We start from the raw sequence: 26,096 nt of genomic DNA, 5'->3' as shown, positions 1-26,096 counted from the left end.
AAAGAGAGGAGGCAGGACTAGGAGACTGAAAGCTGGAGATAGGAAAATATGAATATTGGCGCTGGAGTGGGATTTATTACAGTGTGAGAAAATAAAAACAAATGCACAGGCTGCAAATACTAGATAGTTTAAGTAGAAATTATAAAATATAAATAATCAATCAAGTGTGGAGGTAGCTTTGCAGATTTGGATTTAGCTAAAAGCTGTGAATTCATCCAATAGTTAAATTTATTCGGTGATGTTCCCCAACCAACTACAGATTCATGCAACACCTCCTCGTAAAGTGACTCACGGATTCATGACATTCCTACATTCTCTTCTCAAACACATGCAAATAATGAGCATTTCTTTCTGGAAACAACAGTTGACTTATTATGCAGATGCTATTTTGAAGGATTAGATGTAAAAATGATTTCATGCACTGGTATCTGCTAAATAAAACCTTGACCTACTGTACAGGACAAAAGGGACTTTGCTGGTTCTTTGTGAGGACTGTGAGTGGTGTTTACTCACCGCTGTTCCTGAGACTTTTGGAATTTCATCCTCGAGATTCCACGTGTCACATCCTGTGGGTGGGTGAGAAGAGAATTCCTGCCACTAGACATGACACCGGAAAGTCATTCGGACAACACCACAATATGAAAAGTGAATTCTGTGATAATAGAGTCCAAGACACGCTGGAAAAGAGATCTTGTCAAATTCTGTTGCTGTAGATGTTGCAATTTTATGTATACTTTTGTATACTACAAAAACAACAATGTCCTAATTAAGACACAGAGACACTGGTTTCCTACAATACTAGTCTGAGTCACTTTGAATCATTAAAACGTCTTGCACCAATATAAGAGGCTTCTTTGTAAAAATAGTCTGATAAAATAAGCAAGATAAACAAGAGAAATAAGGCAAGATAAACAAATGAGGGTTTTCTCATTGCTGTATTTGTGGCATAAGGAATACATTTTTCATATTATATAATTGGATTTTTAACATTCCATCTAGATGAGAATCTTAACTATAAACCCTGTTGGCACCTTCAGCACACTCATGCTAAACACCCGCTAGATCTGCAGAAGCAAAGCCACACCAGCTAAGGTCCACTTAGAGGCGATGTCTTTGGTCTTGAGGTTAAAGGTCCATACGTATGTGGGGCCCCTTTGCCGGGTTTTGTACACCGGGCACTGATAGACGTTCCTGCCCTCCTGTTTGTCCACGGGGACGGCCCTGACGAAGATGACCGGCATGGCTGGGGTGAGTTCCTTCAGACGGGCATCTACGATCATGCCAGTCTGAAAGAGAAAGATAATATGGGAAGGGGACGATGGAGAGACTGCAAAAATAAATGGAGACGAGAGAGAATGTGTGTGTGTGTGTGTGTGTGTGTGTGTGTGTGTGTGTGTGTGTGTGTGTGTGTGTGTGTGTGTGTGTGTGTGTGTGTGTGTGTTTGTGTCAAAACCCATTTCACAGAGACAGGGGAAGTTAGAAATTAGCACCAATTCAGACACTGTACTTGCCATTAAGGATTCAAATAGCAAAGTGTTTTTGTGGGAGCAATAACAGAATGCTTGACTAATCTCGGTCTGGAGCACACGATATGGCGATACCCTTGGAAAGTGGTGAAAGTCAGCGGAGGCTGAGTGGAAGTCAGGCTGCCCTGCCTCAGACTCTCTAAACACGCTGAAACAGAGCGGCCCGTCTCATTAATTAATCCTCCAACACTTAGTGCCTGACAAACACGGGGTTCTTCATGCATGCGCGCCGACTTTCAGGGAGAAATGGAAATCCTGGTGACTTTGGAAAGCTCAGGGGACAAAGCCCTAATTGCGTCTGCCATTGCTACAGTACAAAGCTTTAAAGCGGGTGTTTAGTGCCAATAACTTTGTCAGTGTGGATATTTACAAGTTATGCTATTCTGGAAATAGTGTTTATAATTATTAAATGATGACGCACACACATCCTGCTTCTTGCTCCTTTCACCGTGCACACAATGTTTATCATCTACATTACGTCCAAGCTCTGCCTGAACAATATGGGTTGATTATTATAGATGAGTAGATTTATGATAAAGCGTAGCCTTTTACTGCTGCGCAGAGCGGCGTCCAGATGGAGCGCTGCGTTCTCTCCCATTAAAGCGGCTGGTCTCCGCCAGGGGCGCACGACAAGCCCCGGGGGCCGAGCGCGGGGAAGCTGGAGCGGAGTGGAGTGGAGGAGCCGCTACCCGGGCCCGTGCGTCCGCCTGTCTATTCGCCCGCGCCGCCGACTTTAATGAAGAGAAAAGGAGCCACTCCTCCAAAGGGCGATGTAAGCGTTCAAGTGCACACGCTGCACATTCGCTAATTAAGAAGTCTTGGGGGGATGCTCCTTGAAAGCGGGATGCATATACAGGAGCTGTATGTATGTAGATAGATAGAGCCCTGGGATGCTGAGTAATGCGCCGAGGGTTCGACGCTGGCAGGATGCAAAGTAGAAAATTAAACCACAAAAGGGAACCAAGAAGCTCTTTAGGGGAAAAAATGCCAAAGTAACTTTATTCGACTCAGTTTAAATATGTGCCTGATTCTCAACCTGGGTTAAATGTGCTTTTGTGAATAAAACTTTGCTGGTGACTTTACATCTGCACCTTCCATGGCTCATGGCAACACATGCGACTGCACTGTACCTGTGCGTCCCACCGGGCGCCCTCCATGTAGAGCCCGTGCACGTAGGCGCCTTCCCGCGGCGGAGAAGCGAAGTCCTCCCGGTTCTTCTTGGTGACGTCACACTGCAGAACCATGCTGTCCAGCGGCCACTCGTTCCTGTCGGCCCCAACACACAGACCAACGTCAGCCCCGGACGGCCTCCGTCGCATTTCAACCCGCCCTCGGCCTCTACCTTCGCGCCATGGCCTGCATGATGGCCGTGAGGAAGGACTGGGGGTTGAAGAAGCCGGCGAGCCACACCGCCGAGGGCAGCGCGAAGTCGGCCGACCAGGCCTCCAGCTCCTTGATCCGGGCCAGCAGGTCGCTGAACCACAGGGCCAGGCCGCACATGGAGGGGTAGGCCCGCCTGGTCCAGCTGTCCGGCACCACGTCCAGGAACAAGGCGTTCTGTAGGTTCTCCATGTCCCCCGTCATGGTCAGCTCTCCCTGGAGGGTGAAGCAGACACATTTTAATGCTGTCCCTGTGTTTGCTGTAAACTGCTGTTGTACAGTATGTTCAGAATCCAGTGTCACCTCACATCTGTGTTAATGAGGCCTGTCACATGCTGCGCCTCCTACAAAACGCTCTCTCCTCCTTTGGTTATTTTTTATTACAGGATCCAGGAGCTCGACGCGTCACGTCCCGTTAAGCACGCGACACGCTGAAAGGCAACGAGTCAAGCTGAATGGAACCTCCCGGCGCATACGTAAACATCCAGATACAGGAGGCACTGTATGCGACGCCTGACAATGAAACGCGATATGAAGACGGCACCCCCGGTAATGAGACAGCACACAAATGAAAACGCCGGTTCCTTTTAGCCGCTGATACCAGAGTTGATGGATTCGCTGATACCGAGGCATTTATTTGTAACAATTCTTCATGAAGCCGAGTGGATTCTACAGATTTATCTACATGGGTGCATTTTTTTCCCTGAACCTCTCACCCCCGTTGAAAACAATCCCGATCCCGCATCACTTGATGCATCGCTGCCCCGTGAAGCTGCTCTACCTCACGGAGGCCGGCACTCTGAAAATTCCTATCGTAAAACAAAAACGGATCCGTCCGATGTAACACTTGTCTACATCGCTTTTAAGGCAGCAAAGCGATTTATTGATTCGCATTTTTCTCCCCTCTTTTCCTGCGTGTTTGTTGTTAACACACAACTCAGTCGGGCTTGAAGCGCGGAGCGCAGACACGTCGTCCCGTTCTGTTCCTCTGCGGGCGAGAGCTCTGAGTCACTCTTAAGAGAGGAAGATTTAGCTGCGCAGGAAAATGAACGCAGCAGCCCTTTAGTGTCAACAGCATCCATGGTAACGTGGAGTGAATCATACGTATTCAGGGTAATTAAAGCGTCGCTGTGGATTTCAACAGACAGTTCATTTAAGGTCCATTTATTCTACATTTCAGGCACAGAGGACGATCCCTGCTGCTCCAGTGGTTCCCAAGACGGATGATGCAGTTTGATTATGGGTTGTCTGTGAGTAACACTAAAGAACCCAGGGAGTTCTAAGAACCACAGCTAGAATCTGACATCTAGGGTCTCCCTCACCTTCAGTCCCAGCCCGAGCTCTCGGAGGGACCGTCTGATCTCCTGGGTGAGAACGTTCATCCGCTCACACTCCTGCAGCGCCACCACCTGGTAGGGAGTCCGCTCCTCCGCTTTGCCCAGCAGCTCCGTCATGTTGAAGTCCTCTGGGAGTTTCTCCATGATGTCCTCCAAGACTGCGCGCACCTGATCACATGGATCACAAGGAAATGTAGAGGATTCCCCTGTGAATATTCATGGTGGGCAAGCAATAAAAAGCTAACGTCCGTCAACAGTTTCCCATGGCAACCTGCATTAGCAGTCAATCAACAGATTAGGTCACACAGGATATGAGGTCATTATATCTGTATGGATCCTCCAGCTGAAGTATCTGATGTGGGTTTGGCGGACGCTGAGCACGCTGAATACAAAGCGGCCCTCATTGGTAAGCTGCGCGCGGCCGTCATCAGTTACGACAGGAGTGTCCGAGCTCCGGAGCCAGAAAAGGTCACACATCATATTGCATTGAAGAATGGAAAGCAACACGCACACAACCCACAACATGGCGAAGCGAGGACGATACTGGAGGGGCGTCAGATAAAGTAACGGCGCCAGCTGAAATGTTCTTCATTTAGACAGGCTCGGTGAAAAGCAACAAACAAGAGCTAAACATCTTCACAAAGCTCCTTTTAATAAAAGAAATGCTATTAAACCAATATTGAAGAACCTGATCGTTAAGAAGTAAAAGTAAAAAATGCTCTTTTTGTGAAGAGAAATGTGGTTGATGGTGATATAGTATCAGGTTACTGTTGCGTGTCTTGCAGCTTGTTTCAAGCAAGAGTAATCAGGAATTACCTTTAAACAAAACCCGCACTCAGACAAGCAAGACCCATATTTATGTTATTTAAAAAGTGACACATGCTCCTCTGCAGGAGTGCGCGCGGCTGCACACTCTCTGACAGAGTATTTGTTGGAGCTCTTACACTCAAATAAGCTTTATTTCAGAGCCGCACTGAACCGGAAAATGCCATTCTCGTAAAAAAGCTACCCCGGGTGCCGTCAGAAGCGCCGAACGGTGGGTCTTCAATTTGTTTTTTCGATTCGGCGTGCGGCTGCTCCGCCACAGGAAACGTCACCTGTTGCCATCGCATTTGATATTTGGCGATCTTCTCCGCCAGTCGCCAGTTCGTGGCGTCTCCCGCGCGCGAGAGTTTGGCTTTTTCGAGAGAGAGACGATTATCATTTAACACCTAAATAATGTTAGAGCTCAATATTTGCAGGCAGTGGAAATCCAGTGGCAGATCCAGGGTCATTAAACTGGTTAAACATTTCTTAGAGTGGAAAGACCAGACCGAGCCGCGCAGAGCTCTGACCTAGAAAAGAGGGAACAATGAACAAATCCCTGCAGCGACGTTGGAGCGTTGTAAAGCAAACCCAGATTAAAGCTGGTGCTTCCGGACTCACCGCGGACCGCCTCGCGGCGCGGAGCGCGGGTCTGACGTCGAAGCATCGCCTTTACCTTCTCCTCGCGCGTGGTCCTGCTGCCCTCACCCCCTCCCCCGTCCCTGGGCTGCATCTCCAGCACCGTGCGGAAGAGCTTCTCCGAGGTCTGCGTGAGGAAGCCGATCTCAGCGTTGGGATGAAGGCCGTACAGGTAGGGAGACTCTCCCGGTAGGGTGTCATCAATGTACTGGACGAAGAAAAAAAAACACACACATCAATGTGATGATCCATGTTACTCACTCAATGCAAGGTTTTGTTGGTTTTCCCCTCATTTTCACCCAGATTATTTGAACCTTGGCGACCGAGACGCCGAAGAACGGGGACCGTGTGGATGTCGAGATATTTCTGGGTGAGATTCAAACACGCAAGGATCAACTGACAGGCTGCTAATGACTATAACAAGGGGAGAGAAATGTGGCATTTCCATCTGCTGGTCCATAATGAATCTCAACATGCTTTTAAGTTAGTGCAGATGAAAGTGGAGGCTCGGTGGGGAAAGGCTGTTTTCGTGGGGCACTTACAGTAAATCAAAAAGTCCTTCTAATCATAATGTCCCGGTGAAAGTTTTGATGGAAAATATATTGGCCTTTAATAAAGAACCACTTTGTAGTCAGGTTGTTTGATCTTCTCTGTACTTCCTGGATAACTTTTGCTGATTGAGCACACCTGTACAGCGTTAAAAGGGGAGTAAAACTGCTGAGTCACTGGATTCTACTTGATTTCTGTCCCTCCTAAACACTCTAAGTTAGCACCAGATGGCTGCGTGTGGGGGGGGCGATGGCCTAACAGACCCACGGGGACCCGCGGGGACCCACAGGCCTTTACTGCCACTGTTCTCTGGCCAAATCTAAACGGCTCAGCCCTCAGTCTGGTGTGCGTCCACAGCCAAGCACTGTGTAAAGCCCGCTCCCGCTGCGGACACTCCCCGACAGCCAGGACGCGCCCGACGAGCGGCTCCCAGACCGAGAGACAATTAAATACAAGCTGTACTCCGTCTCCCCCTGCCTCCTGAGGATGCTCATGGGAGGAATCGAGACTTCCAGCAAGAACACGCTCCCTGAACCACTGGTATTTATATAAATGTTGGCAGTTATCAGTTTTTATTAAGGCGCGCCAGCAAAGCTGGTTCCCGGCTGGGGAGTTGAAGAGATCCAACCTGAAAGAACAACCCATCTGAATTCCACTCGATCGCCATAAACTTGGTGTTGCTCACTTATTAATTTCTAAGAATGGACAACACAACAAAAGCCTGCATCCGTGCTTATGCAAATGTACTATATACTGAATCCTCACAGGCTCTGAAAATGACTTCATAGAGGTCTCGTGTGTCCGCCTCACCTGGTGATAGCCGTTATAGTCCATGTTTCCAGGCACAGGGAAGCCGGGGGCCAGGTACAGCTCTCCCTCCATCATCTCGGGCTTTATAAACTCCTCCAGATACGTCCGACACAGACGGCGGTCCCAGTCGTCTGTGATGTGACCTCCGTACATGATCTCACCGAACAGGTAGCGCAGATCATCGTACGGCACCTGGGGAATTGGAGACGGATGGGATGTTTAGCCGAGGTCACGTGTGTTTAGATTTTCAATTAAGATTACAAACAGCGGGCTTTGTAACCTTTTATACCACAACAAAGGCAGCGGCGTGTACCTTAGGATTAGCTTCCAGGTAGTTATAGAGGACGTTAATGGAAATGGTGAGGTCTCCGGTGTTGAAGGGGTACGATCTGTTCCAGCCTTGAGGACCGAACTTCCTCCTCTCCGCCACCACCGCATGGAAGTAGCACAGGGCAAAGAGAATGCTCTTGAATTCATTCTCCTTCGCGCACATTTCCAACGTGTCCTGGAGGAACAAATGAAACACAGAGTGACATATTTATAAAAAATAAAAAAAATGAAAACACTCCCTAAACTGCACAGCTGCATTAACAGAGCCCTGTTTGTGTGTTACAGGTAAAAAGTTGTGACAGGCAGCCCTGTGATCTGTCTTATTTTGTCAAGTCCCCAGCGGTGCAGTGCACTAACAGACAGACAATGAGATGACTGGATGGCAATAAACGCAACGATGAGATTCCCTTTTAATTGTCACAACTTGTCAGGCGCTTTCAGCCTCCAACTGTCTCTGGGGCTCATTACTCCAGACAGGCAAATAAAAAACGGTGTGTAAATGGCATTGTAATCTCTTGGGGGAGAGACAGTTAAATGGGCATGCCAATAACCCCTATGGAAATGGGAAGCCTAAATTCTCTTTATTCCAGCGCGTGCCCCCCCCCCCTCCTGCCGCAGTGCCCTGGGGAGCCGACTCCGGCGACGCACGCGTACAGTGAGGACCGACTCTTACACACACACACACACGCGCGCTTTCGGAGAGCTAGTTAATATTCTGCACGGTGCGTCTCTGCTCAACACAGCTGAGAGAGATGCAAAGCCTCCCTATTCATGACCTGTGGACTGGAGGGAAGCGAAGGCAGTCAGATAGCAGAGGGGAAGACAAATGCATGTGTGCAATGACTGAAAAACACGTTGAACATCTACCAGATGAACGATGTCTGAGATTAGCCTTTACAGTAAAACACTATTTGACACCTAAACCAGATTTTCAGTTCATCCCACCTAGACTCCTCAGGTTGGACACAGAGTGGAACAGTTGTGTACATCTCTGAGAAAAAGGTCAAGAGGAAAGAAACTAATTTCTGGGACTTATCCCCGGATTCAAGTCTTAGCCTAACATTTACTGGCTTTCAATGTGTCCACACACCCGGGACACTCACTTACTCCGTCCTTTCCCCAGCTGACCTCTCTGTGGCCCTCTATGAGGCCCATGTCGCGCTTATCAGCTAAAGAGGCATCGTCAAACTCGGGATCACGGAAATCAGCTGGGGAAACAGCGAGGCTTGAAGACAAAGAGCTGATAAGATAAAGACAGCTGGCAGGGACCCACCGCAGGAAGCTGATCCATTCCAGCTACGGGGGCTAATCAAGCTCAGCATTATATTGTCTGGCCTTTCTGATAAAGGCCCAAAGAGGAGAATCAACTTTGTAGTGATCTGTATTCACATGCTGCCTCCTCTGCACAAGGCATGTGTCCTCCATGGCTCAACTCTAAAATATATGTTTGTCCCACATTTGGCAACAAATAACTACCAATATTAATTTCAATACTCTATTGTTTCCATCAGCGTCTTAAGAAAAGCCTCTCTCTTCAGGGGCTACAGGTTCTCCGTTATATTTAAAAACCAAAAAAAAGCAACTGCTGAAAAGACTGTAGATGGAGGTGGCGTGAATGAATCCAAGCCGTAATGTTGCAGACTGCTTCTCGTAGTGATTCTAAAAGTGAGCCTCCTGACGCTGACTGGCTCCACTGTTCATTTTATTATGCAGCCTATGAATTGCCCGCGTGGTTACCTGACTGAAGTTATCCAGGGCCTTGTGCAGGTTGGCGTGCATGCCGGTGGGCGGCTCGTTGGTGATCTTGATGGAGTTCTCCAGGATGCCCTGCGGGATGATGTGGCCCTCGGGCGTGGAGGAGGGCTCCGCGCTCACGAACACCCTGAAGTGGCCGTGGCTCCCCTCCGCGTGCTGCTCCAGGAGCTTTTCCAGAGTGCCCAGCCAGCGAGCCACTAAGTGGATGTTCTACAGGGCAGAGGAGCCAGCAAGTGAAGGGTTAAAACAGGGAAGGCGTTGCTGTGAGGGGCAGGTTAGACAGCAGGCAAAGTGAATTCTTCTGTGAGAGCAAAGAACCTAATCTACATGTTGGATATCTGTAAAAGTCTGGGGTTTAATGCATAACACATAATAGCTTAATAAGGTACTTAATGCTGGAATTGCTTGTATCATTTATATTTTCAATGACAACTAGCAAAAAGAAGCAATTAAAATGTTGCATATTCTACTCTCTTCCCTGCGACTTTGATGTGGCAGCAAATTAAATGGTACAAAGCACTTGAAACCAATTTCCAGGTTGCTGACATTAAGGGGCTGTTCTCCCCCATGTAACTTCCCACTCACTTTTCTGCATATTCATCTTTCGGCGCGGCGCGAGCAGCCGAGCTGACTTGTACTATCACACAAGCATGGATGAGCTCAATTTTCCATCTCAACTGTCCTGACACTTACAGGGCACCCCGTGAATGATAAGGAGTCACCCCCCTTACGTCTCACCATGCCGCGCTGCCCATTCCCTAAATCTAATTACAGCACTAATAACTCCAGTCATTAATTCATAAGCCTCTTTACTTTCTCATTTCCCTTTGCTCTTCATGTTTAATCTTCCTTAAGATGGCTGAAGTTAGCCCTCTTTCCGAGCGGTGGGATGCGACGGGGACTTACGCGTCAATTTTTGGAGTTGTTGAAAAAAAAAAAAAAAAAAAAAGAAAAGAGAGGAGAGAAACATTTTAGATCTCCAAGTGGAGCTACAAGCCGAGATGGGAATAAATTAGATTGCCTCCTGATGCCCCGGAGAATAATGGATGGTATACAAATAAAAAGGTTTTAATTAAGCAATGGCACAACCCTACCTACCTCTTGGCATGTATATAGTTGGGTAATAAAGAGAGCCAACAGAATAAGTGACAGACTGCCTGGGAACTTGTCAGTGTAATGACACCATACATACTCTGGCTCCTGGGGGAGAAGAGTGGGGAAAACAGATAGATGGAAGGAGAGAGGCAGAGACGGGCCAGGAGGCCGAGAGACGAACAAACAAGACAGAGGAGCAGCCACTTCTTTATGGCTTTTTAATTAACTTTCAGGTGCAACATTTTTTGTTCTCTCAATGTCTTCTTGATAAGGGCCTTCCAGCCCCTGTGATGACGGCGCTGATACTGCATCAAAGAGTCACCTATTTACATAATAATAATAATAGAAACGTTGAATCTAAAACCCATTAGAAGACACCACCGGCGGAGGTTTTTCAAGCATTGCTATCAAATACGACCCAAGGCGACGCAAAATGGCTCGTCCAACTGACTGACACGCGCGCACACACGCGCGCACAAACACATTCATCAAGGAGCACCGGGAAGGACGGCTGCACAGCTGGGCTCCGGGTCTGAGGAGGCGGAATTGCAGCGGAGCAGCAGTCAGACTCCAGACGGACGTAGGGAAAACAGCAAACAGAGCCGAGGCGCGGCGGGCGGCGGCAGCGGGACAGACTGCGGAGTCTGGGGTTTTTAAAAAATAAAGTCAGGGAGGTCCACAAACGCGCGGGTTAACGTGTTGTGTATTTTTGCTGAGACGGCTCCGTGATCAAATGGCATCCTTCCATTTTAGAGTAGGCAGAAAAGCTGTGGAAGGTTTTCTCATTTCTTTTCAAAATCCTCCAAGTTATAGTTCACCATGAAGATTCTGCATAATCAGAATCAGAGTTTAACAATATAAACACATTTGGTTAATAGTCCCATGAAGATTAAATCATTAAAACTGGACATATTTCTATTCTCAGTGGCTGATGCTGCAGACTCCTGCCATCCTTGCAGGTCAAAAAGGTTCATGGCTACATTTTGACTCTACCAGAGCTGTCTGGGTTTTCCTCGCTAAGTCAAGTGAAGAGAGAATATTGAGGGGGAGCATTTTAGTCAAACTGTCTCCGCTGCCTCCTCTTCTGTCCGCCACTGGCTGCAAATGGGGAGGCTTTAGCAATAATGTGCAAAGAGGCTGGTGGGTTTAGGGCATTTCATTTCCACTGCCTGGCCGATGTAGGATATTCGGCTCCAATCTGCCCGATTGATTGCCTCTCCCCTCCCCGCACCCTCCACCCCAATGGGCTGCTTTCAAAGTTTCTGCATCTCTGTCTTCCATGCCCATCTGAGCGGAAGCTGATATTCTGCGCTATGATTACCCACCGGTGGAGGGGAACCCGACACAGGTCTGGCCCCTGTTGATGGAGCCGGGCCAGGCAGCTGGGGACCAAAGGGGAGGGCAGACAGGTAGAGGCATAGCCGAGGCGAAAAGGGGAGGAGGGAGAAAAATAGCAGGTTAATATGAGGGGCGAGAGGAGAAAGTGAAAGGGCTAAGAACGAGAGGGTGGGAAGTGGAATAGAACGGACGAGATGGAGTGTTATATTGGGAGGAGACAGTGTTGGAGAAACAGAAGAGAGATGAGAATGTGATACCCCCCCCCCCCTCCGCTTTCCTCTCCCTCCCCTGCTGCTGCTATGGGGGTGGCTCTCAGTCGGGGGAGAATCGGACAGCCAGTGATGAGGCGAGTGGGAGGTTTGTTGCCAGGGGGACAGGGCCTTTTTAAGCCCATCGATCGGGATTCTTATGCAAAGGTAATTAAACAACTGCGCGTCCGTGGCATCCCGGGTCTGGAGAAGACAATGATGGCGACCCCCCCCCCCCCCCCTCTTTTCCTACCAGCTGTGTGATTTAAAAGAAAAGCACAGCCTGCAGTTCCTGGTCTGCGGTTCATATCTGTCGATACTCCCCATTAGAATTCCACTAAGGTTCCCACTTAAAATGCAAACAGCAGCCTTGCCCTCCAAGCAGGAACAGACCAGACACCATAGATATTGTATAGTATAATCCTGCAGCCCTTTCAGCTAGTAAATATACTACAAAAAATTAATTTCACTTTTTCATGCTGACAGACCTGCGAGGAAAGTAATCATCTTATTGTGCATGACTGGAAAAACAATGTGATAATAAACACCATCTGCAAAACAGTCAGATTAAAGAAATGCCACCTTCAATCAGTCCTGACGAAAGAAATCCTTGACATAAACAAATCCCATGTTCATTTGTTATGAGTTGTACCGTAGATACGAGTGTTTGCCTTCTTTTTTTTTTTTGGATGTGTAACATTTTGTTAGATAAGCATGTTTCGGGTGAGCTAAGTCGTTACCGCGGAGGAGTGTTTGAACAGCCGTGCGTTTTGTGTTAGCGCTCAACAGAGCCTGGCCTTGTTTGTCGCAACAAATGTGGCGCGTACGCGGCGAATACCAAATGAGACGCCGCCGCTGCGGGCCAGCGCGACGCCGTACCTGCAGTATGACCCAGTGGCCCTTCCTGGCTGCCAGATCCAGGGCTTGCTCGGCCACGACCTCCTGACCCTGACCCAGAGACACGTTGTGGAAGTTCCTGTTGTCGAACGTGTAGCCCAGCTTCTTTCCTGAAAGGAAACTAACGATTAGCATTTCACAATAAAATCCTCAACAGCCACAACATGAGTTGTTACTTAATAATATTACGTAAACAAATATGCATCATCTTATGCAACTTGGGTTCCACTCAATTACGACTGACCTTGTTTGACATCATTAATAAATTAGTTTTTGATGTCATGTTGCATTAACACAAACAAGGAAGCTGCACTTTCTGCTCCATAGACACATGTATCTACAAACCACCATTTGAGCTAAATCCTCAGTGTCCCCGCTTTCGAGTTATAAACAAGGGGCAGAGACGCGGACGCTGATGGGTTTGCTTAGCTTAGAAACGGGGCTTAACACTGGAAATGTTTCGGGATGACAGCGAAAAGGATCCCTCTGCTTCCCCGAGCTCTCAGCGAGCTAATTCTCCCCAAAGCCAGGCGCTGCGTTCCGTTTGACAGCGAGCAGTGAGCGAGTGACTCAGGCGTCCTTCCCCGAGACTTTACTCCAACAACACAATTACCTCTGTCTGTTTCATTAAAAGTCCAACCTGAAACTCAGCTGATAGCGAGGGCTTGTCCCAGGGATATTAGTCCCCCGCAGAGCATACAAAATCACATTAGCTATCTAATGAAAATCTAATTCAAGCCTAATAACAATGAGAAAGCCAATAGATACAGCTATAAAGCGAAAGCACCTTTTTCAGGCGGCGGCGGCTGCTCCCGCTGCAGCGCAGCCATTGGCTGGCTTCAGCTTTGCTCATAGGAAGGGTTGATAATCAATAACCACACTCCCTAAAGGCAGTTCCAGTAAATGTGATCTCTCCTATCATATTATGGGAATATAGTGAAATTCACATTGGGTCACAGATCCGTCTACAACTGCTCCGCCGCTGATTTAAGAACCAGCTGCTGCTCGGGATTCAATTCTTCAAAACAAACGCTCTAAAACGCGCGGCAACGCCGCCGTGTGTTCTCGATAATGCCGATCTGGCACGAACTGAAACGATCAAATCAAACAGGTCGAAAGCGGCGCGGAAATTCGTTGCTTCGCCCGGGCTGATCAAATCCCCGCAATCTGAATGTTTCATGGAGTTGAATTCAGATCCCACGGAATTATTTGGCAGTGGACTCGGGCTGCGCTGGTGGCCCGTTCCAGGTCAGCGGTAAAGCCTCAACTTCTGGCATATTGCTGGTCCAAATTCAAACCAGCTCCTCCTGCTGCCAAGCGCATTATTCATACATGAATCCAAAGTAACTCTAAAACCAATGACATTTACTTTCTGCTGCCCCTAATACACCAGTGGTGTTGTCTTATATATTTGTGACCTTTAGTATAATCTTTTCAATCTGCCCAGAGCCTGTGGTGCATTGGCTGGTAATGGCTGATATTGCAGCAGAGACTCACAGCAGATGTCTTGGTCTGACTACTACTCCATGATAATCCTATGCAGGAGGGATCACGCCGGGGGTCCCACATAGGCAGTACAGTAGGTCTGTCTGCAGCTGACTTCAATACAACAAAGAACTCGTACATACGTCGGCAATAATGTCCTCTGATTAAAGTCCGGAGCCCACTTTGAAGCGGGCGCATTACCGTGTCTCTCCACATCCTTCAAAGGGTCAACTCCAGGAGAGAGGATGAAGAACATGGGCGTAGCCGGACCCGATTCTTCAAAGGAGACCGCGAAGTCCAGTGATCTGCCAATCACGTACTTGCTCCCCAGCTTCTCCTCCACAAAGTCTCTGTAGGCAGAATATGACTCAGTTCTCCCCGACACTTTTTATTATCTTTGACTGACAAGCCGAATTACTTGAAGAGCCGGGTTTTCTGTAGTACAGTGCACCGGAGAGACTGCTGCTTATAGGAAAATTTCGAGTCGAGTCACGGCTGCGTCGGCTGTGACTCTTTTTAACCTCTAAATCCTTTGGCTTTTCAGACATCGTGGCTTTCACACTGCTATTCTACCTAATCTTTAAGTTTTAAAGAGAGACATTAAACAGCACATTTCATTGTGATGACTTATTCTAAATGATGGTTTTTTTTTTATACAGACTTTCTAAAGCTTTAAAAAGTCTGGTTCCTAATACATTGTGCCTATATCAAGGTATACATGTACATATTTGGTTTCTTTTGTTTATCATATCATTTGTTAATGGAATTATTGAGGAGTGTAACCTTAATAATAATTTTTAAACAATATTCCTAGAAAAACGTCTATGTCCGACCAACAGACATGTCTACCAGAGGTCCTGTCAACTCATACTAGAAGCCAAAGGTTAGTCAGTTTAACCTTTAGTCTTCCACCGAACAGCACAGGTCAGTCAGATCCTTGACTGACTCACAGAGCAAAGGCCAAACTACGATTATCGACTATTACCTGACAGCGTACGTCATGCGATCGGGCCTCAGGGCCCTCATCATGCACAGTCTCTGAAGTGAGCTCTTGTTCTTCCACTCCTGGGGGAATTTCTCCTTCTCCGGACACTCGGACTCCACGAATTTCTTCCAGCGCTTGGCTGAGCCTTCGATGTCCCGGTCCAGGTTCCTGAACTCTTCCATGGAGCACAGGGACTGAAACGAAAGGTGAGTCACCGCTGCTACTGTGACCAGTGATGTGCATTAAAGTTTTTTTGATCACTATCACAATACACCGCAAAAAAAGACTAACTTTGCAAAAAATGAGACAAGCGTGCTTATCTTCCCTCACACCTTTATAAATAATATTTATTCAAAAGGAAATGCTGAGTAAGCACAATCTCTTTCATAATGGGACAGAGGCTGGAGGAAGGATAAAATATGCATTCATTGCAAAAACCAGGAGACGTTATTGTGATGCTGCAGCCGACAGAAACCTCCTCTCATCAGGGGAGTGAAGCAGCACAGCCGTGAACAGTACACAGTGTCACGCTGCTGTACTTCACAGACTGAGAAGTCTGCTGAAAAACTTCCAAACACTACAAGGTGTCATGAAAAATAATATTCTTATGAGGCCATGATTTCTATTTTACAACCCCTCACCACTTGGCATAAGGTGGTAGATCGTGCCTCGAAGTGTCTGTTTAATTACCACCGACAGCTGGCAGCCGCTCATCCCCGGTGAGATGAGAATGTTCAGGGTCTCGTGGGATTCCTGATCTGCTAATATAATCAAGAGGGCCAAGCAATCGCAAGATCATATCCACCTTTGGAACTTTCCAACTTTTGTTCGTAACCGCGATGAGTGACAGAATCTTAAACATGGTGTGTGAAGCAGGAAACCGCAGAGAGATGGGTTAAGTTAATATTCTGGGCGATACGTGCTGAACAATTCATGAGCACAAGGGCCCCGAAAAAAAAAAAAAAGAAAAAAAAAAAAGGCTGCCGTTAAGAGTTTAGCTTGTTGCTAAACTGATGTGACAAGAGAGGGAACCTCTGCTGCTTGATGCGCGTGGGACCCGCAATGCCCGACGCCTACTCCTCTGAAGGAACCGGTCCACCGGCCCATGATGCAAAAGAGAAAACGAAAAACCACAAACTGGGGTGAGCCTGGAGAATCACAAGCTTCATGTCAAATATTAATTTTACTGCTATAGGCATCAACTTTAGCATCTTTTTAATCTCCAGAAGCTCTGCAATACAGTGTTATTGGAGATAGTTTTCATTTTCAACCTCACTGATTTATGCAAAATATTTGCATGCAAATGTTATTACCATTCATTTAACTCTATGATTTTCTCTATGTAAATTATGCTGCTATTTATACACAGACAGGCAGATTAGCCTTTTCCCCTGTGTTACCTTGATCCCTCCCCAGGAGTGGCTGGATAGAAAATCCACTGGTGACGTCACACCTGGTTGAACAGGGTATCTCAGAAGGAAGTCCAGCTCTGCAGGGTTTATTTCTTTATTCATCAGCAGGATCTGGGTCCACGACAAAGAGCAAGGACTTTGAAATATATTATTTCAGCACAAACTAAGCGTCCAGAAAGAACAAGTTTAGCTTTGTAGCGTACCTGGAAGGCGAGCTGAGCCGTGTACGTGAGCTTGTCACACTCAAACAGGCCTCTGGTCGTGTACTGGTACACAGAGGAGGTGATGCTGTCAATTAGGTTGGACAACCGCTGCTTCAGAGCCTCATCCGGCTCGGCCTTCACGATCGCTTTCTGGAAGACTACACTGAACGCCTGGGGACACACAGGAGCAGGTACAACGCTCAGAGCCCAGCGAGTTATGACATCAAAGCCCGAGAATTAGAAAAGCAACAAAAGCGGAATATCAACGAGAATCCGCTCGATGAATGAGAAATGGCCTTGTTTTTCAAATAAATAATCACAGTGTGAGCTGTGGATCCAAGTGTCTAAACTGAACAATGCATCCAACGCTTGACATTCAAGATCGTATTTATCTTTTCGACGCAGCTCCAAAGGCTTATAATAACATACATTAATATCAGTAAGCCACAGCTGCACTGGCTGACATCCTCCTTCTTACGGTGCCGTGCCATTCGACCCCGTGTAGTGGATACTGAACCATCAACCTGCCAGAAATAGTCACCACACTGTGTATCTGACCTCGAAAAAGTGCCGTTTCCTTCTGTTTGAATGACGGCTGCTGAAAACTACATTAACCAGGAGCTTAGTCGCACAGCTTAGTCGTACGGGAGTCTGACAGTGCCGACACATGACACTTAGGCTTATACGAACAGCTGCAGTGTGAATGGCTGAATTTGTGTGAATTTCATAAACAACGTCACCCTTGAAATGTATTCAATAAGATTTAACTTTTCGATTACTAAAGTATAGATCGAACTACTGTATATTTCTTGAGGAAAGTAATTTAGAGATAGTTTCATCATGTTGCACTCCACTGTCATCAATTACTTATTCCTTGCATAGTGAAGAGCTAACATTATACTCCATTCCATTTCATTCACAAGGTCAAAGGTACATACAGTATACGGAAAGTGTTTTCATTTCATTATGCTGGGAAATGACTGGGGCTCGGGCAGCTACCTGCAGAGTCAGGAGTGATTGCAAACCATATCTCAGCCTTCCTCTTCTCAGCGCTTGCTGGCTGACAATATGAAAGACATTACGCTCTACATAACCACATTAGGGAGCCACAAACACAATAAAAGCAGGCCAAAGAACATAAAACATGGCGCGCAAATGGAAGGAGGAGGGGAGCACCCGCGCGGCGAGTGTAAAGAGAGGTCTCTCTGGGAGCCTGTGAGGCAGGGAGGAAACACGGCGGGTCAATAGACAAGCTACCTTGAGAGAGAACTGGTACATAGGGTGGATTTTATTGAGGTCGTTCATTATGAAGTACAATAAGGAAGCTCGGGCTGCGGCTGGTCGGTAGTGCTCACGGGCCTCATTGATTTTGGCCTCTGTCACCTTGGCTTCTTTTACCTACAGACGGAGAAGTGCAAACACAAATTGAATCGCACACGCAGACACAAGCCCGCGTCCGCACAGATATGCATAAAATCAGGCTTCATAAATCAGCTAATGATGAAATTGTGCACCATCCAATAAAGCACCCTCCAGTGAAGAGCAGAGCTATTCCAATTTCACGGTTCCAGCAGAAATGTTCGCACACTGCATAGAATACGACAATTATGAGTGTTGTTTTTTTTTTCCCCCCACCAGCAAAAGGGAGAAGCAATTATGCTTAAGAATGAACATCTGCAAAAGCAGAGCTCATCTCCTCCCTGACACAATACACACATTCACATCGTCACCCAGCTCCCTCTCAGGAGTGCGCTCAAGTGTCAGAAACATGGGTGAACCTGCTCTGGAAGAGTTGGCGTGACCTGATCTGCTGACCAGAGATGTGCAGGTAATAGAGCTGAGTTTACAGTTTCATCATTATGTTTCATTAAGACTCAAACGGGAACAGGACCTTCACTTCTATCTCCGCGGCCGTGCGTTTGGTCGTCTCCAGGTTTTCCACCAGCTCCGTATCTCCCAGGAAGTTGCCCGAAGCCGAGGACAGACGTGACAGCAGGTTGTCCTCCAGCGTCTTTAGGGTGATTTTGAACCCGTTCTGCTGCTTCGTCAGGTCCGACTAAGAAACACAAAACACAAAAGCCCCACAAACTAAGAGTTTCTTAGTACTTCAGTGTCTGGCTTGTTGTGGCCTCATCATCATAATCTAAAGAGCTGGGAAATGTCAATATCTGGGTCAGTAGGAGCACATAAATAGTGAAGGACACCTCAAAGGCAGAACTAATCAATCTGCTCTGCATCGGCTACAAGGACCCATGAAGGGAGAACTCTGGGCTGGATTAACCCGCTTCAATCTGACTGCTAACATCAGAACTCTGCAGAGGAACCTCACCCACAGTCTGAGGAGGCTGTCGATTCGAGCATGAAGGGAAGAGCTTTGATGGTGAAGATGGTGAACTACACACACACACACACACACCCACACACACACACACACACACACACACACACACACACACACACACACACACACACACACACACACACACACACACACATTACAAGACATCTTGGATTTAATTAGGAGCAACCTCTGCTTTCTAATAATGCCTGATGTGTAGCTGGCTTTTTTTGTTTTGTTTTGTTTCCGGCAGAAGAAACAAAATGGTGCGAGACGAACCTTAACTTTTTCAAAGTGTGACGGATGAGAGGCACTGGGGGAACAAAGTCGCTGTGGCATGGGTGCCTCCCTTTGTTATTTCATCCTGCTTTGTCTCTCATTATAGTCTGTTGCGGGGCTCCTTGTTTCTGCTTGATAATGACTTTGCTTTATTGAAGTTTCCCTTAATGGAAACCTCCGCGACCTCCGAATTGTTGTTATTAAAGGAGAGGTGGGCCGCGGTGAGATTTGCCCACTGACTGATAATAACGGAGGATTTTTGAGTGGCACGATCCCTGACGGGCGGCGTTAATGCGTTTTTGCGGCGGAGCGGCGTCTGCCCCCCCCCCCCTGTAATCATCGCAGGCGCTGGGAGGCTGCTGGGGGGGGAAGAAGGTGGGACCCCCGCTCCTCCTTCCTGTGGCACGATGACAAAAGACACGCTAAGCTCAGATCGCGCTGGGGGAGCGCGCAGTTAAAGGGATCACGCTGCTTAATTACTCTCTTTATGACAGCATTTCCTATTGTGGCGATGAGAGATAATTTACACTATTGTTCCAACTAATTGAGCCTTGGCCTTGTTAAAACTCACATGCTCTAAATCTGACATCCGCTCTCTCCTCTGCCACCGCTGCACGGCGGAGAGCTGATCTGATTTTCCCGTGACTCAACTGTGACGCCACGTTCTTGAGGGCGATCCTCGCTAACATTCCCAACTGGATCCCGTAATGAGTCAGTTTTAAATGATTAGCTTTCCTCTGGCACATTGTACTTGTAATTACCCTTGCTTGAGAAAAACAAACAATTAACCAGTCAGCAGAACACCCTAATTGGGATTAAAATGAGATATTACATCTATCATTTTTAGGCAAATGATTAAAGAGTGCCACAGAGCAGGCCTCTTAAGGTAATTTGGGAAGTGAAGCATTTTAGCTCTCATTAATGCCAAAAGCCTGAGTAAGAATTGTGCTGGAGCAAATGCACAAAAGGATGCACTAAGCACTCTCGCATGCACTGGGGGAGGACTAGACGAGGCAGTTGGAGTGGTAAAAGGTTGTCGACTGATCCCCGCGTGCACACTCCAAAAAGGCAACTTGACATTTTAAGCTCCTTAGCCCGTCTTTGACTCGGTTAAATGAGAGCTCCTCCGCCCGGTAGCGATCCCACGGCTCAGCGGCGTCGCTAACCTCATTAAAGGTATAATGGCGCGGAGTCGTTGGGAGGAATACGAGCAGGTACGGTCAATTTGCGCTCCGCCATCAGCGCGGCGGCGATCGTTATCAGTCCGGGTTGTTTACCCGCAAACAAAAGGCCGATGAGCGCGGGTCCTGTGTGGGCGCCCACCGCCGCCCCACCCGCAACTTTCAGTGTTAATTCAAATAATAAAAGCCTTCCAGAGCTTGTTTTTTTTTTTCTCTCCCCCCAATCTCAGAAAAATGCTAATTAAACAAGCTTCATTAAATCACATTTCACGTCTTCTCTATTGGATTTTGCTGAGGGGACATAAGCCTTGAAATTTTGACACTTTGGCATTTTTTTCCCCTCCATACATTTATTAATGTTGATTTGTCTATAGATGAAAGCCTACAGTTCTGGAAAAAGTGCTACCCAGAGGCCCAACGCAAACAAGGACGCCTCCAGAAAACCATCAAAATGCAAATAGGGCGATGTTGGAGTAAAACTGCCTGACCTGTTAACAGAGTTTGCACATTATCTTCCATTGCGATCTCTCGGAGACACCGCTGCCAGCCAAAGCACCATTTCTGGGTTCCCTCTCCCTCCACTAAAGCCGAGATGCATTTAAGGAACAGCGGAAGTGTGTCGATGTGTTGTCTAATTGCTGTGATACACTGGCGCCATCGGCAAATTCGTTTCAAACTGCTGACACGAAAACGAGCAGATTGTCAATGAGATGAGCGCCGAGGCATCATTAGGCGCTGCCGCTTTGATCAAGTCAATTGTCACTTCATTACGAAGATTTACATTCACACCGCGGACCGTCCTCGCGATAACAGTAGCTATCTGATGTTTATTAATCCTTGAAAGCCGGCTGCCAAGAAGCTGCTGTACTGTACACTATTCACCAGGACGCCCATTAACTGTGACCGGCAATAAGAGCTTGGAGCTACAGCTGGTGACAGCAGCACTGATCAACACAGTGGAACCACAGCTTCCTCCTCCTACCAGTCCAGGGTCACATAACAAAGACAGCCGCTTATATTAAAAAGTACAACGCACGCCTCTTTGATGTCAGAGAGACGGCTGTGTAAACATAAGCTAGACTGCTCCCATAGGAATGTATCAAGATAGAGAAATAATTAGGATCTTCATAAGCAAATGACCACGATGCAGAGTCTTTCTCGACCAGGACTTGAGCTACAGTAGGAATCAGTGGGTCAACACTATTTCTTCTTAGATTATCCACACTTGCAGTTCCTGTAATATTATTACTTGCAGGGACAGTGTGAACACAATTATAGAGCAAACAAACCAGGTAAACGTAATTTATGAATTAAATTAAAGTTTAGCAATTCATTATCAAAACCACTTGTAGCAGAACCAGAGCGCAGACGGACCTTAATGCATTTACAATGAATTCTCTGCAGTGTGATATCTGCGTAAGCGAGGAAATCTTCAGTATTTGTGCATGCGAACATTTATAATTTAGAAATTTGCTTTGGGCAAATGCATATGCTCCATTATTTCTATACGAGTCAACAGAGTTAATCACAACAGCTCCCACAAGAGAAGGGGTTCACAGCAATTTGCCACTGTTAAGAATTGTGAAGTCATGTATAACTAGTTCAAGTAATTGAAATACTGATTTGAAATAAGTGAGAAAAGACATTTGCATTTAATTCAACAGAGCACATTTAAATGGTAATCTAATTTCTGGAACTACTTCACATGAACTGTAGGCAAACCCAGACACACATAACCAAGCCGCTCCCAGTCTCCCTAATTGTGGGACCCAATGCCCCGTAATTACCACAAATCCCCTTTGTTTGCCATTAATCAAAGGCATCAGCTGATTGTCCTGGAATTAAAGAGATTGGACCTGCTGTTTGTTGTGATGTTTAAAGTCAGATAATAATAAGTGAGTGCTACACCGAGTATCTGGAGGCCCCTGACTCCTCCAACTGTTTCTTTTAATTATACCTACATAGACAAGATGTTGGGCACGGAGCTCAAAGAGTCCCACGAGGAACAGGTGTTCTCTGATAGCAGGAGAGTGACAGATTCTCTCTCTCTCTTTTATGTGGGTTTAGCTTCAGCACCAGGAGCACAGTCTTCCTCACCTTCAGCTCTTCCAAGTCGGGCCTCTCGATGCTGACCACGGCGGCCAGCAGCTGGTCCTCCAGGCCGTCTCTGGTCACCGTGAAATTTATTAAAGTGCACTGCGCCTGCAGCTCCGGCTGGTAATGAGGGCTGGCGAGCTTGGTGTGCAGGATGAGGCGGAAGCTCGGGTTGTACTCGCACTCCCGGTCTCCGATCTTTATGTACCTGTGAGGAAGAGCATTTTGGGAAATGCTAAATCGCTGGTAGTGAATTATTGGTTTTACAAATGCCCATGTCTCATATTATTGATGAAAAAAAAAGAATAAAAAGCAATTAACAAAATGAATAGAACTAATATTAACCTATTGTTTGCTGCTGCTTTGTTCTTATGGAAAGTGCTTTTACAAAGTTCATAATATCTCGTGTTAGTTTCTGATCTTTACATTTTACTTTGAAAGTTGGAAAGTGCAATTAATCAATGTTTATTGATTAGGTTTTATTATGTACAAATAAAAAGGCTTCCAAAAACACAGCAGATCACAGTGTGAAACTGAAACCTGCAGTGCTGTTTTCATGTTTATATGCACTTCGGTCTAAGAGACAAGCCTGTCAGAATAATATACAGTACTGTATATACTGTATTGCTTTCAAATCATAACCAGAGAGATCGAAGAATTAGAGTCATACCTGCCCTTTTTAATGGTTTCTCTACCCAGCAAAGGTCCTAAAACAGGATCCAGTGTTTCCTCCAAGTTCTCTATCAGAACCACATCCCCTGTAGCCAGAGCTCTCTCTACAGCATCCAGGTACCTTTGGGGAAAAAACAAGAACCCCCATGTAAAACGACACTGCGCCATGTGCACATTTAGCCCCCCACCCTCTTACCCCCTCTGTCCGATGCGAATTACACGCAGGTTCTCGCCGTATTTGTTTTTGATCCACTTAATGCCTTGCAGCTGCGGATCCACCATGAGCGGCCAGCGCTGGCAGGAGGTGAGGATGGTGGCGTTTTCGGTGGACATCCTGTCGGCAGGCAATCCCTCATTCTGCCAAGCTGCGATGTCAGCGTCGTCCGTCAGCATGGTCAAAGGGTCCAAGTCCGGGGTCACTGGGATTGGAACCTTACGAATGATGAATGGTACAGGTGAGGTCTGGGACATTTTCTCATCAGGGTGGATTCGAAGTATACTTGAATCTAAGTGTATTTGCAGGGAGCCTTGTCACTGCATCACAACACTAGACTGATGCATCCATCATAATCAAGCTTGTGCCAGTTACATATTTCTGCAGCTGCTGTGTTCATCATCGTCATCATCATTATTTTTCCATCACGGATAATTTGTTCAGTTTGTTTTACTTTGTCTTCGCCATCACATATGCCTAGTCAGTGTAAGCCCGACATGCAGAGCAGTAAAGTTACTCAAGGACACCCACTTGCAGCTGGCTGAGGTACGGCCTCCAGGTGTTGTCCATAAGATGGAGCCTGTAGCGTTTGGTGAAGTACCCCAGGTAGGAGACGAAGGCAGTGATGAGGAGCACATCCCCACACAAAGTCCTTTCCTGTTTCTTGAAGTTTTCCACAGCCTCTGCCCAGCGGACATTCTCCGACGCCAAACCTCCCACCTGAAACCCCAAGACAGATGAAACGCAGTGCACACAGTGCCCGCGGGACACCAGGTAGGCTACAATCCATCCTTTTTATTAATGCAGAGTCATGAAAATCAGAAAATCTTTAGTCCTTATCAAGTTCAAGTTAAACTTTATATCCTATTTACAACCCTATATTCATATATTCAGATTATGTGTCATTAATTTACATGGATATTGGATGCTCAGTTCAAGCAAACCAATTAAAGTCAGAAACCTTTGAGGGTGCTCCATTACACGTGTAGACATGTGTGTCTATCCGACAGGTTCTGGTGCACATGTGCACATCCCAGGGTGCTGTGTGTGACCCTGGCGCTCCTTACCAGGCGGTTGGCCAGGGAGATTGTGCGCGCCGTGGACTCGGCCTCCTGCTGGCACTTTAGCTTCTCCGCCGTGGCCTTCTCAAACTTGGCTGTCAGCTTGGCCAGGTTCTCATTCAGGTGCTGCTCAAAAACAAATGCAGAAACGGAAACATGGGCACCTTTTTTTTTTTAAATACACGCGGTCATTAAGAATCATCAAAGTCTTTGAGAGAACGTGAAAAGTCGGTCTGAACCAACAGTGGCTTCGCTATGGATTTATTTGGCATATGGAAGCAATTAGGACAAGGACAAACTGGATTAATTGGTGGAGAGGCACAGGTTGAGTAGATTAGTTTGAGGATTGCTAATTCCCCCCGGCTCCGCGCTCGGTCTCCGTTCTAGCGAGCGGACCGAGGGCTGAAAAACGACAGCGAGGAGTCACGCCGGATCTCATTAAGAGTCGGCGCCCTGCACTCCGCGGGGTGCGACGTGAGCAGCCGCGTCCGACGCGCTGAAAGCCAGGCGCCGCTGAGAAACACTCATTTACAGCTGCTCTTATCGATAGGGTTTTTAGGCTGATGGATTCGGTTTGGGATTAATGAAGAGTGAAATCTTTTAACTGCACTTGGACCAGCTTTGTATTGAAGAAATGCTTGTGGTATATCATTTCTGGCAGAGCTCATCTATCAACTGTCACTCAAGCCTTGATAAAATAATTCATATCCTGAATTTGGCTCCAGCATAGAGCCGCTGGTTGATGTTCTCTTTTCTCTAGCATCAAATTGTCATTATGCTGCATATCCTTGGGGTAATATAGACTTGTTGATCTATACTGATGTCTATAAAATATTTTATGCCTAGGTGCTAGGATGTCTGGCTTTCACAAATTATTTTGCGGCCCATATTTGGCTCTAAAGTCATTCCAACTAAAGCTTCACAACCCTCTTCAATGTCTGCGTCAAAAAAAACAGGTCTTCAAAGAACCGTAGTCTTTAATAAAACAGTAACAGAATCTATCCTCTATCCTCAAATACGTTTTTTCTCATTCCCCGTGTCCGCCGCCTGACGCAATGGCTTACATTGATCTTGCTCTTGATGGCGGCGAGCTTCTCCTGAGCGGCGGCCAGCTCCGCGTTGGCCTTGCTCAGCGCCTGGCGCTTGGGCTCCACCTCGCAGTACACCTCGTAGAACTTGACGATGTTCAGGACCCAGGAGCACAAGCCCGCCGCCGCGTACGACTTGGAGGCCACCAGGTCCGGCTGGAACTCGGGGTCCTGGACGAGACCGGAGCAGAGAAGCTCACGTTTGAAGCAACAACTCATTTACGTTTCACTCCTGTAGAGTCTTTGTTCAAAAGTAACTGTTCAATCAATGCACATCATGAGGTTCAATTATTCTCCTAAAATACAACATATAAAGCCTTACTGTATTTCGGTCCCGTCACACTGTAACTTAGTGAATTTTGTCTGCTGCCCTGTC

The 26,096-nt window shown here is 47.0% G+C and overlaps 1 protein-coding gene across 1 annotated transcript in view; it reads right to left on the bottom strand.

Annotated features, from left to right (window-relative positions):
* Positions 1 to 916: 916 nt before the first annotated feature.
* dnah9 (dynein, axonemal, heavy chain 9) overlaps positions 917 to 26,096 on the bottom strand; it is a 73,513-nt gene continuing 48,333 nt past the window's right edge. The window contains exons 58-78 of the mRNA XM_029133953.3: positions 25,697 to 25,891; positions 24,639 to 24,758; positions 24,103 to 24,291; positions 23,554 to 23,789; positions 23,356 to 23,478; positions 22,689 to 22,893; positions 18,685 to 18,849; positions 18,051 to 18,191; positions 16,794 to 16,964; positions 16,579 to 16,701; positions 15,179 to 15,372; positions 14,395 to 14,543; positions 12,691 to 12,818; positions 9,113 to 9,340; positions 7,359 to 7,550; positions 7,046 to 7,237; positions 5,724 to 5,894; positions 4,229 to 4,411; positions 2,869 to 3,122; positions 2,657 to 2,792; positions 917 to 1,286 (exon numbers count right to left, since the gene is read on the bottom strand). Coding sequence (XP_028989786.1) covers positions 1,059 to 1,286; positions 2,657 to 2,792; positions 2,869 to 3,122; positions 4,229 to 4,411; positions 5,724 to 5,894; positions 7,046 to 7,237; positions 7,359 to 7,550; positions 9,113 to 9,340; positions 12,691 to 12,818; positions 14,395 to 14,543; positions 15,179 to 15,372; positions 16,579 to 16,701; positions 16,794 to 16,964; positions 18,051 to 18,191; positions 18,685 to 18,849; positions 22,689 to 22,893; positions 23,356 to 23,478; positions 23,554 to 23,789; positions 24,103 to 24,291; positions 24,639 to 24,758; positions 25,697 to 25,891 — 3,723 coding nt within the window. The 3' untranslated portion in view covers positions 917 to 1,058. The remainder of the gene's footprint in view (positions 1,287 to 2,656; positions 2,793 to 2,868; positions 3,123 to 4,228; positions 4,412 to 5,723; positions 5,895 to 7,045; positions 7,238 to 7,358; positions 7,551 to 9,112; positions 9,341 to 12,690; positions 12,819 to 14,394; positions 14,544 to 15,178; positions 15,373 to 16,578; positions 16,702 to 16,793; positions 16,965 to 18,050; positions 18,192 to 18,684; positions 18,850 to 22,688; positions 22,894 to 23,355; positions 23,479 to 23,553; positions 23,790 to 24,102; positions 24,292 to 24,638; positions 24,759 to 25,696; positions 25,892 to 26,096) is intronic.

The sequence above is a fragment of the Betta splendens genome, chromosome 19 (assembly GCF_900634795.4).
Source record: "Betta splendens chromosome 19, fBetSpl5.4, whole genome shotgun sequence".
NCBI lineage: Eukaryota > Metazoa > Chordata > Actinopteri > Anabantiformes > Osphronemidae > Betta > Betta splendens.
The sequence above is the reverse complement of the archived record's forward strand: the minus strand, read 5'-3'. Positions and strand labels throughout refer to the sequence as shown.